The sequence below is a fragment of the Delphinus delphis genome, chromosome 3, assembly GCF_949987515.2.
Source record: "Delphinus delphis chromosome 3, mDelDel1.2, whole genome shotgun sequence".
Taxonomy (NCBI): Eukaryota; Metazoa; Chordata; class Mammalia; order Artiodactyla; family Delphinidae; genus Delphinus; species Delphinus delphis.
The window spans coordinates 61,367,192-61,379,577 of NC_082685.1; the positions used below are offsets into that span (position 1 = coordinate 61,367,192).

At 41.7% G+C, this 12,386-nt stretch overlaps 1 protein-coding gene across 1 annotated transcript in view; it reads right to left on the reverse strand.

The window, feature by feature from the left end:
* DDX46 (DEAD-box helicase 46) overlaps window positions 1-12,386 on the reverse strand; it is a 61,370-nt gene that overhangs the window by 21,112 nt on the left and 27,872 nt on the right. The window contains exons 14-15 of the mRNA XM_060008822.1: window positions 7,100-7,264; window positions 5,882-6,044 (exon numbers count right to left, since the gene is read on the reverse strand). Coding sequence (XP_059864805.1) covers window positions 5,882-6,044; window positions 7,100-7,264 — 328 coding nt within the window. The remainder of the gene's footprint in view (window positions 1-5,881; window positions 6,045-7,099; window positions 7,265-12,386) is intronic.

Genomic DNA, 12,386 nt, shown 5'->3' on the forward strand with positions numbered 1-12,386 from the left:
ACAGAAAACTATAAAACAAAATCAAAAGAAAAGATAATAGAAACTGACTTCAGATGACCAAGACATTATAATTAACAGTCAAAGATTTTAAAGCAACTATTGTAATTGTGATCAAGGAAAAAAACTTTTAAATGCTTATAATGAATGGCTAGGAAACTGAATTAGAGAATCAGTAAAATATAAAAGAGAGCCCACAGGAAATTCTAGAACTAAAAAAAAAATTGAATTAAAAAATTCACTGAATGGGCTTATTATTAGCAGATAAGAGATGGCCAAAAACACACAGTGAACTTAAGACAGAGTCAAAGAAATTATTCAGTCTTAGAAAGAAAAAAGATTGCAGAACAAAGACTGAACATAGCATCAGTGATACGTGAGACAGAATCAAAAGGCTGAACATACACACAATTGGAGTCCCAAAAAGAGAGGAGAGAATAGGCCAGTAAAACAATCAATCAATCAATCAATCAATCAAGAAATAACAGTCAAAGGACTTCCCTGGTGGCAGAGTGGATAAGACTCCACACTCCCAGTGCAGGGGGCCCAGGTTCAATCCCTGGTAAGGGAACTAGATCTCACATGCATGCCGCAACTAACAGTTTGCATGCAACAACTAAGGAGCCTGCCTCCCGCAACTAAGACCCAGTGCAACCAAATTAATTAATTAATTATTTTTAAAAAAGAAATAACAGTCAAGAATTTCCCAAATTAGATGCAAGACATAAATTTACAGATTCTAGAAGGTGGTAAACCCGAAGGAGAATACAAAGAAAATCATATCTAAATCAACTTACCATATGACCCAGCTATCCCATTCCTGGTTATCTACCCTTGAGAAATGAAATGTTCACACAAAAATCTGGACTTACATATTTAATAGCAGCTCTATTCATAATTGTCTAAAACTGGAAACAACCCAAATGTCCTTCAACAGATAAATACACAAACAGTAGTACATCCACACAAAACATACTATTAGATAATAAAAAGAAATGAACAATGCAACAACTTGAATGAATCTCAAAGCCATCATGCTGAGTGAAAAAGGTTATTTTCACTGAGGTTATATCTTAACAGAGGTTTGGGTTTCACAACTTACATTTGTCAAAACTCGTCAAATGGCACACTCAGGATCTGTACATTTCACTATAGTTTACTTACAGATGTTTTATTTAAAAAAATTTTGAACTAGTGTTAATCATGTGCACACTGAAGTGAAATGTGCTGATGCTGCAACGTATTCTGAAATGTATCAAAAAACTAAGAAAGGGCTTCCCTGGTGGCGCAGTGGTTAAGAATCCCCCTGCCAATGCAGGGGACACGGTTTCCAGCCCTGGTCTGGGAAGATCCCACATGCCACGGAGCAACTAAGCCCGTGCACCACAACTACTGAGCCTGCGCTCTAGAGCCTGCAAGCCACAATTACTGAAGGCTGCGCACCAAGAGCCTGTGCTCCACAACAAGAGAAGCCACCGCAATGAGAAGCCCGTGCACCACAACAAAGAGTAGCCCCCGCTCGCTGCAACTAGAGAAAGCCCACACACAGCAACGAAGACCCAACACAGCCAAAAATTATAAATAAATAAAAAGAAATTTATTTTTTAAAAAAACTAAGAAAAATTGAGGAGTGGGTAAAAGGACAGATGGCTAAAGATGTGACATAAATATAACAAAATGCTAATTGTAGAATCTAGTATTAGATATTCAAGGGTGTTAATGATATAGTTTTCTCACATTTTCTGTGTTTGAAATTTTGGTAGTAAAAATGAGGGGGAAAAAAAGCCATAGATATATGGAAAATAGTCTTCCTCCTCTGGAAGCTGTCAAATCTGGAAGTGATGACTGAGCCTGCAGAAGGCTTTTTGCTGCCATAAAGAAAGCTTAGCTTAATAACTAAGTTATTATGCTCAAGATGGCAGTATAGAAACTACAATATGGTAACACTGAGCTACTGCAGAGTGAAGCAATTCTGGAATCATTTTCTGTTTTTTTCTTCTTTGGCCACACCTTGCAGCATGTGGCCTCTTAGTTCCCCAACCAGGGATAGAACCCAGGCCCCCTGCAGTGGAAGCGCAGAGTTTTAACCACTGGACCGCCAGGGAAGTCCCCTGGAATCATTCTGCCATGGGATTTCATGTTTTATAAAATAATAAATATTCCTCATGATTTATGGCAGCTGAGTTCATATTTTCTGTTACTTGCAGAGAACCAAAAGGAAAAGTAACTGATATTAATAGTACACATCAGGGCTTCCCTGGTGGCACAGGGGTTGAGAGTCCGCCTGCCGATGCAGGGGACACGGGTTCGTGCCCCGGTCCAGGAAGATCCCACATGCCGCGGAGCGGCTGGGCCCGTGAGCCATGGCCGCTGGGCCTGCGCGTCCGAAGCCTGTGCTCCGCAACGGGAGAGGCCACAACAGTGAGAGGCCCGCGTACCGCAAAATAAATAAATAAAATTAGGCAAGAGAGTAACATTATTTAAAAAAAAAAAATAGTACATGTCAAAAGTCTCATTGAAGCATTTTGCCCTATTTTAAAATGTCTCTGTTTTCATATATCATAAACACCTGAAAGTAGAAACCATTGTACTACTTTCCTAATTTCAGCAATATTTACTATATTAAATGCAGGTTGCATCTTTAAGGAATTTTAAAATTATTCATTATTAGTGCAAAAATGAAGAAATGGATGACTGACAGAATAGAAATTATAGCCATGGTTTAATGACAGTATTTTCAGATTTCTTCTTTCATTTTTTAACCCAGTTTAGAGGAAAGTTTAGAGGAATGCAGGTATGTGATAAATAAAAAATAGAGTATTAAGAACAATATGCTCTCCACATATTTTGTTCATAAACTACAACTACCCGGCCTTTGTGCTCTAACAAAAAAAGTCAAGCAACCATGGAATGCTCTGATTGTTGAACTGAGAAAATTGTCTCAGGTTAAGAAAACCAGGAGTGGGCAGAACACATCATCCACTCTCCAACCTCCTGCCTCCCTTTATCCCTTCACTAGACCTGAAGACTAGAGAACTACAGATGGCTCTGAAGAAGTGGCAGCACTCAGAGTGTCTCTGAGCTTCCTTCTCACTATTCCGAAGAGTAAGCAGGAATAAACAGCTATTATTCAATTAAGCGATAGGTTCTGCAAATCAGCCTGACTGTCCCTTTATGGAGATCAATCTTAGAAGAACAGAAATACCACAATCTCCATCTTACAAATGAACAAGTCCAGGATTTTCTGTCATTTGGTCACAAACCAGAGTCAGCAGCATCTTGCAGTTGCAATAATCCTAGCAGGAAGAATGGACTAAATGTTTTGTAGTTTGTATTCTTCTTTCTTCTAAAGGGGCACACAATTGTATGCATTTCAGACATACTAACACCCACACTTCTCACAACTAATGCCATTATACTATGTATTATGCATGAAATGCACATTAATTACATGTGCACATTAGGAATTTCATGGTTATACCTTTAAAAAAAAAAATTCTTCAAAAGCCCTACATAGGGCTTCCCTGGTGGCGCAGTGGTTGAGAGTCCGCCTGCCGATGCAGGGGACACGGGTTCATGCCCCGGTCGGGGAAGATTCCACATGCCACGGAGAAGCTAGGCCTGTGAGCCATGGCTGCTGAGCCTGCGCGTCCAGAGCCTGTGCTCCGCAACGGGAGAGGCCACAACAGTGAGAGGCCCGCGTACCGCAAAAAAAAAAAAAAAAAAAGCCCTACATAATTTCATGCTGCGGAGCAACTAAGCCCATGCACCACAACTACTGAGCCTGCGCTCTAGAGCCCGCGAGCCACAACTGCTGAGTCCACGTGCCACAACTACTGAAGCCCGGGCACGTAGAGCCCGTGCTTCGCAACAAGAGAAGCCACTGCAATGAGAAGCCCGTGCACCACAACGAAGCGTACAAAGCCCCCACTCGCTGCAACTGGAGAAAGCCTGCACTCAGCAACGAAGACCCAACACAGCCAAAAATAAATAAATATATTTATTTTTCAAACCATGTAACTCACAACTTTAAAAATAAATAAAGAAAAGGAAAACACAACGAGTCATTTTCAAATATTAAAAGTTAACCAAATACATATCCTCAAAGCCCTTTTAATTGCATTCCACATGAAGCCTTATGTGGTAGATTGTATTTTCCAAAGACGGCAGCAAAAGCATGTCCTATCCCACATACTCTTCTGCATATCGAATGACATTTTCCCATAAGGCAGTGGAGTCTATGACTCCATTCCCTTGAACGTGGGCCAGTCTAGTGACTATTCTGACCTATAGAATATGGTGGAAATAAAATTTCTACCACTTCCCAGTATCCTCCTTAACTGTCTTGGCAGCTTCTGGTTCTTGCCTTCTGGCCAAGCAGCCTCACAGAGAGGCTCACAAGGGAAAGAGTCAGGACTCCTGGCCAACAGCCTGACTGAGTTCTCAGTCAAGAGCCAATACCAACTTGTCAGCTGCCTAAGTAAGGCAAATTGGAAATGGATCCCCAACCCCAACTGAGCCATCCAAGTAGACAGAGCATGAAAGAGAGACTAGTTATGTGCTAAGAACTACACAAATTGCAGATTCATTAAAAAAGAAAAAAAAAAAGACTGTTGCCACTAAATTTGGGGGTGGTTTGTCACAAAGCCATATTGCCAGAACACTTGGTTAGTGAGTTTAATTCAAACTGTCTCTGTTCCATATGTTTAGTGTTCTAAGTCCCACATATATATAACAATGGCGATATTACACAGAAATTAATTAAAGCTCTAATGTGAATCAAATAAAAACCTCTAGGTAGCATGGTACAATGGAAAGAATAGAACATAAATCAAAAATTTTAAGTGCATAGAAACCAAGCCTATCGATCTGCGCCTGCGTGACCAGCTGAGTTGGCCTCTGGAGACTGCAGATAAGCCGACCTTGCCTAGACAACCGAGTGAGAGGTACCCCGGTGATTAGTGATTTCCTGCTGCCTCCTCACACAGTACCTGGGATTCTCATGACAGCAGTGATTGGTGAGGGGCTTGACCAAGGGAGCCCCCTTATCTCCCTCCAGTAGCAGTTAAGCTCATGGAGTGTGGACCCACCCAGGCTGGGTTCCAGTTCTGGCTCCACCATTTTCTGTGTCATCCTGGCAAAGTTTCTTAACCTCACTATGCCTCAGTTCCATCTTAAAATAAAAATATGTTAAAAGACAATAATGGTACGTACAGCGTAGGGTTGCTTTGGGGATTAGATGAGTTATACTAAAGCACTGAGGCATTTCCTGGCACGTGGAAAGCTCTCTAAGGCAATTGCAGTTCTTTGATGTCTCAGTCTGCTTTTAGTTTGCGGATTTGGGAAAGTCATCAGAGACCATGCCCCTCCTCTGTTTCAGAAACTCCAAAGGCTCCCTTTGATTACAGCAGGGGCTCCAAAGTGATGGTGCAGGGTGAGGGGGTGGGGGGGGGAGAGGTAACATAGGGTGGGTGTGATATGATACGTTGGGGGAGTGGGAAGAAAATACTAGAATATTTCTAATTTTTGTGTTTTTTAATTTCTTATTTGTGTGTTAATGTTTATAAAGAGCATATTACATTAGTTGTACATATAAATAACTTGTAAATAAATATTGGGGGTTTGGGCTGAAAAAAAAAATTTAAGTTCAATTCCTCCTTAGCTGATTAATGGTTATGGAATTTGATCAAACCAATATGTTGTTGTCTTATTTTCTTTATCGCTAAGATGAAATAAAATAATGCTTACCCACCCCCACAGAACTGTTGTGAATGAAAAATGACATGGATGACATAAAATTTACTGCTAAATTAGAGACAAAGGAAATACACAGCACAGTGCTTGGCTAAGTTAAGCACTTAACAGAGACTTCATTAAACGTTACCTCCATGAAGAGACATGCAAGGGTAAGAAGCTCTCATTAAATCTTTCAGAAGACCATCAGCATGTTCCTGCTTATCCACAAATATAATGACAGATCCTGATTCTTGATAATGGCCTAGAAGTTCAAGTAGCTTCAAGAATTTCTTTTCTTCTTCAATTACAATCTGAAAACACATTGTACCAAGTTAATGGAGTAAAAACCCAAATACATTTCATGAACAAAAATATTCATTTTATTTGTGGCAAATAAATAAACATCTTCCTATAACTTTAGGAAGGGGTAGGAAAATGTTGATTTTAATTGATAAACCACTAAGACCAAAAAAAAAATTGTAACTTTCAGAGACTAAGAGGCTTACAAATGTGGACAGATGATCATCTGTTCTCTCTCTCTTTTTTTTAATTTTTGCGGTACGTGGGTCTCTCATTGTTGTGGCCTCTTCCGTTGCGGAGCACAGGCTCCGGACGCGCAGGCTCAGCGGCCATGGCTCACGGGCCCAGCCGCTCCGCAGCATGTGGGATCTTCCCAGACCGGGGCACGAACCCGCGTCCCCTGCACTGGCAGGCGGACTCTCAACCACTGTGCCACCAGGTAAGCCCCTCTCTCTGACTCTTAACTTCACATCCTATTAACCAAAGAATAACATAGGTATGTGACATTTTATCACCAGCCTACCAATTCTGGTGAAAAAAACTAAAAGAGCATTTAAACAGACAGTTCCATGGAAGAGCAAATTCTTGGTAGGACTTTCCTGGTGGCACAGTGGTTAAGCATCTGTCTGCCAATGCAGCGGACACGGGTTTGAGCCCTGGTCCAGAAAGATCCCACATGCTGTGGAGCAACTAAGCCCATGTACCACAACTACTGAGCCTGCGCACTAGAGCACGTGAGCCACAACTACTGAAGCCCGCACGCCTAGAGCCCGTGCTCCACGAGAGAAACCACCACAATGAGAAGCCCATGCACCGCAACAAAGAGTAGCCCCCACTCACCACAACTAGAGAAAGCCTGCATGCAGCAATGAAGACCCAATGCAGAAATAAATGAATAAATAAAATTTAAAATATATATATATATATTTCGTAAAATGTTAAAGGCTGCAGTTGATACGTACTATTTAATTTTAGAAATTATCTGCCTACATGACAACGATCCCAAAAGGATGACACAGTGCCTAAACATACAGGGAACTGGGGGTTTCCTAAGGACTGTACGCACCACTTGTTGCTCCACATCTGAGCAAACCACACTTCTGCCTCCAACCTGCACTTCAATGGGTTTACTCAGGATTCTGCGAGCCAAGGCCTCCATAGCTCTGGGGAAAGTAGCTGAAAACATAACTGTCTGTCGGTCAGGACGAACATTATCCACAATGCGCATGACCTGAGAAAACATTACAAATAAGCATGGTGAGTGTAGTCTCCAAAAACTGTAGGATGGTAAAACCAAGTAGAAGGAACTTTTGAAAACATCTATTCAGTGACTTTTAAATGTGTTACCTTAGAATATTATAATTGATTTTACCCTAAAATTTGCTCCTCTTATAGTTTCCCCCTCTCAAGATATGGCAACTCTAGTCATTTTGGTTTATGCCAAAAATCTAGGAGCCATCCGTAACTACTCTCTCTCTTACTCATCCCACACCCAATCCATCAACAAATTCAGTAGTCTTGATCTTCATACTAAACCTACAATGCACCTATTCCTCACTGATATTTCTGTTTTCCTCCAATTATTCAACACATTTTTACTGAGCAACCATTATGTGCCAGGCATTGTTCTAAGTGCTTGGAATATGCAATAAAAATAGAGAAAAACTTGTCTTAATAGAGCTTATATTCTAATGAGGATGGACAAACAAATATATTATGTTACAAATGGTGATAAGAGCTACAGGAAAAAAAAGAACAATGATGGTGGACACACTGTTGAGGGAGTGGGATACAGGTACCAATTAACTACCTCAGTGTCTAAAGAGCCCTGGAGGAATCAGGGAGTTCTAGGATTCTTATGGCATAAACAAGAAAAAAAAGACATAATGAATAAAATTATTACTGATGGTTTCAAGAGAGACAGGGGTGAGTGGTCGGAAACTGGAAAGGGTAAAGGTCTTGCCAGGAATACACAGGACCACATTTCTACTCCAATCAAAGATGATGTGATATCTGTGAAAGGGGCTGCCGTACCCAAGGCATGTGGAAATGCTGGGCTCCTGGTCCAAACCTCAACCATCTCTCATCTGGATTATTTCAATTGTCTCCTACCAGGTTTTCCTGCCTTTACTCCTGTCCAATCTGAAATCTATTCTCCACCCTGCAGCCAAATTGATGGCTTTAAAACTTATGCCAGTATTTTCAGTTAAAAATGTTTCAGTGTTGACAGCACACACTTACTTCTCTTCCCTTGAAAAACGCTGTAAAATGTAACAATACAGGGATTGTTTTAAAAAATTACACAAACCAACAAAGACCAAGAAAATAAGACAGGACACGATAGCAACAACATTTTGATTAAGTGGTACCTGACTTAGCAGACCCAAGAAAACTAAATCCTAAAATGGGAATGAACTAGACTTTCAACAAGTGGCTTCTCTTATACCCTATCCTGTTTCTCTTCTTCAGGAGGATTGCTCTTTACCACTTGGTCTTTACATAAATTTCAGAGTTAAGCTCTCTTTAATGTTTTCCAGTAAAGTTGCACAGTTTTCTCCAGATACATATTACACATCTTTGTCAAGTTTATTTTTTCAAGCTTTTGTAACTTACATGATTTCTAAAGTACATTTTCTAACTTACTGGGAAAAGAACTGCAAATGACCTTTCTTTACTGACTTTGTGTCCAGAAATTTTACTACTCTCTTTATCAATTCTAAAAATTTATCTGTAGATTATTTTGAGTCTTCTACAAAGATAGTCATATCATCTGCAGATAACACTTGTTTCTTCCTTTCTAAATATTATACCTTTTTCTTGCTTACTGTGCTAGGACCTCCAGCAAAGTGTTGAGTGAGTATTCACTACCTAATTTTCTTTCTTATGTTAAAAGCTTCAAAGTTGCACCATTAGGTGTAAGGTTTGCTACAGACTTATTCTGGTAGCTCCCTACTAGTCCTAGTGTGCTGAATTTTTAAACCATCAGTGAAATTTTATCAAATGCTTTTCTACATTATTTGAGATAATACTATGGTTTTTCCCTCTATTCTGGTAACAGGGTGGACTACATTACTTGATTTTTCTAATGTTAAACCAGCCTTACATCCAAAGGATACTAACTTCGATATGACTAATGATCTATTTTAAACATTGCTGTATTTGGTTCCTTAATATATTTTTTTAGGGGTTTTGCATCATTGTACATAAAACTGTAACATAACGTTTGATTTCTGTATCGATATTATATTGGCCTAAAAAATGGAATAGCTACTATGGAAAAGTTTGACAGTTTCTTAGAAAGTTAAACATAAATTACCATACAGGGGTGGGGAAGATGGCGGAAGAGTAAGACACGGAGATCACCTTCCTCCCCACAGATACATCAGAAATACATCTACACGTGGAACAACTCCTACAGAACACCTACTGAACACTGGCAGAAGACCTCAGACCTCCCAAAAGGCAAGAAACTCCCCACGTACCTGGGTAGGGCAAAAGAATAAATAGAGACAAAAAAATAGGGACGGGACCTGCACCAGTGGGAGGGGCCTGTGAAGAAGGAAAGGTTTCCACATGCTAGGAAGCCCCTTCACGGGCGGAGACTGCGGGTGGCGAAGGGGGAAAGCTTCGGGGCCACGGAGGAGAGTGCAGCCACAGGGGTGCGGAGGGCAAAGCGGAGAGATTCCCGCACAGAGGATCGCTGCCGACCGGCACTCACTAGCCCGAGAGGCTAGTCTGCTCACCCGCCGGGGCGGGCAAGGCTGGGAGCTGAGGCTCGGGCTTCGGTCGGAGCATAGGGAGAGGACTGCAGGGAGAGGACTAGCGGCGTGAACACAGCCTGAAGGGGCTAGTGCGCCATGGCTAGCCGGGACGGAGTCCGGGGAAAAGTCTGGACCTGCCGAAGAGGCAAGAGACTTTTCTTCCCTCTTTGTTTCCCGGTGCGCGAGGAGGGGGGATTAAGAGCGCCACTTAAAGGAGCTCCAGAGACAGGCGCGACTCGCGGCTAACAGCACGGACCCCAGAGACGGGCATGAGACACTAAGGCTGTTGCTGCCGCCACCAAGAAGCCTGTGTGCGAGCACAGGTCACTATCCACACCTCCCTTCCGGGGAGCCTGTGCAGCCCGCCACTGCCAGGGTCCCGGGATCCAGGGACAACTTCCCCAGGAGAACGCACGGCGCGCCTCACACTGCTGCAACGTTATGTTGGCCTCTGCTGCCGCAGGCTTGCCCCGCATTCCGTACCCCTCCCTCCCCCCGGCCTGAGTAAGCCAGAGCCCCCAGATCAGCGGCTCCTTTAACCCCATCCTGTCTGAGCGAAGAACAGACGCACTCCACCCTACATGCAGAGGCGGGGCCAAATCCAAAGGTGAGCCCCCCAGGAGCTGTGCAAACAAAGAGAAAGGGAATGTCTCCCAGCTGCCTTAGGAGCAGCGGATTAAATCTCCACAATCAACTTGATATACCCTGCATCTGTGGAATACATGAATAGACAAGGAATCATCCCAAATTGAGGTGGACTTTGAGAGCAAGATTTATTATTTTTTCCCCTTTTCCTCTTTTTGTGAGTGTGTATACTTCTGTGTGAGATTTTGTCTATATAGCTTTGCTTTCACCATTTGTCCTAGGGTTCTATCCGTCCGTTTGTTTTTTTTTTACTTTTAAAAAACTTTTTTTCTTAATAATTATTTTTTATTTTAATAACTTTTATTTTATCTTACTTTTTTATTTTATCTTTTCTTTTCCTTCCTCCCTCCCTCCCTCCCTTCCTTTCTTTCTACTTTTTCTCCCTTTTATTCTGAGTCGTGTGGATGAAAGGCTCTTGGTGCTGCAGCCAGAATTCAGTGCTGTGCCTCTGAGGTGGGACAGCCAACTTCAGGACACTGGTCCACAAGAGACCTCCCAGCTCCATGTAATATCAAACGGCAAAAACCTCCCAGGGATCTGCATCTCAACACCAACACCCAGCTTCACTCAACGACCAGCAAGCTACAGTGCTGGACACCCTATGCCAAACAACTAGCAAGACAGGAACACAACCCCCACCCATTAGCAGAGAGGCTGCCTAAAATCATAGTAAGTCCACAGACACCCCAAAACACACCACCAGACATGGAGCTGCCCAACAGAAAGACGAGATCCAGCCTCATCCACCAGAACACAGGCACTAGTCCCCTCCACCAGAAAGCCTACACAGCCCACTGAACCATCTTTAGCCACTGGGGACAGACACCAAAAACAACAGGAACTACGAACCTGCAGCCTGCAAACAGGAGACCCCAAACACAGTAAGATAAGCAAAATGAGAAGACAGAAAAACACACAGCAGATGAAGGAGCAAGATAAAAACCCACCAGACCTAACAAATGAAGAGGAAATAGGCAGTCTACCTGAAAAACATTTCAGAATAATGATAGTAAAGATGATCCAAAATCATGGAAACAGAAAAGAGAAAATGAAAGAAAGATTTAACAAGGACTTAGAAGAACTAAAGATAAAACAAGCAACGATGAACAACACAATAAATGAAATTAAAAATACTCTAGAAGGGATCAATAGCAGAATAACTGAGGCAGAAGAAAGGATAAGTGACCTGGAAGATAAAATAGTGGAAATAACTACTGCAGAGCAGAATGAAGAAAAATGAATGAAAAGAACTGAGGACAGTCTCAGAGACCTCTGGGACAACATTAAACGCACCAACATTCGAATCATAGGGGCTCCAGAAGAAGAATAGAAAAAGAAAGGGACTGAGAAAATATTTGAAGAGATTATAGTTGAAAACTTCCCTAACATGGGAAAGGAAATAGTTAATCAAGTCCAGTAAGCACAAAGAGTCCCATACAGGGTAAATCCAAGGAGAAACACGCCAAGACACATATTAATCAAACTGTCAAAAATTAAATACAAAGAAAACATGTTAAAAGTAGCAAGGGAAAAACAACAAATAACACACAAGGGAATCCCCGTAAGGTTAACAGCTGATTTTTCAGCAGAAACTCTGCAAGCCAGAAGGGACTGGCAGGACATATTTAAAGTGATGAAGGAGGAAAACCCTACAACCAAGATTACTCTACCCAGCAAGAATCTCATTCAGATTTGATGGAGAAATTAAAACCTTTACAGACAAGCAAAAGCTGAGAGAGTTCAGCACCATAAAACCAGCTTTACAACAAATGCTAAAGGACCTTCTCTAGGCAAGAAACACAAGAGAAGGAAAAGACCTACAATACCAAACCCAAAACAATTAAGAAAATGGGAATAGGAACATACATATCAATAATTACCTTAAATGTAAATGGATTAATGCTCCCACCAAAAGATACAGACTGGCTGAAAGGATACAAAAACAAG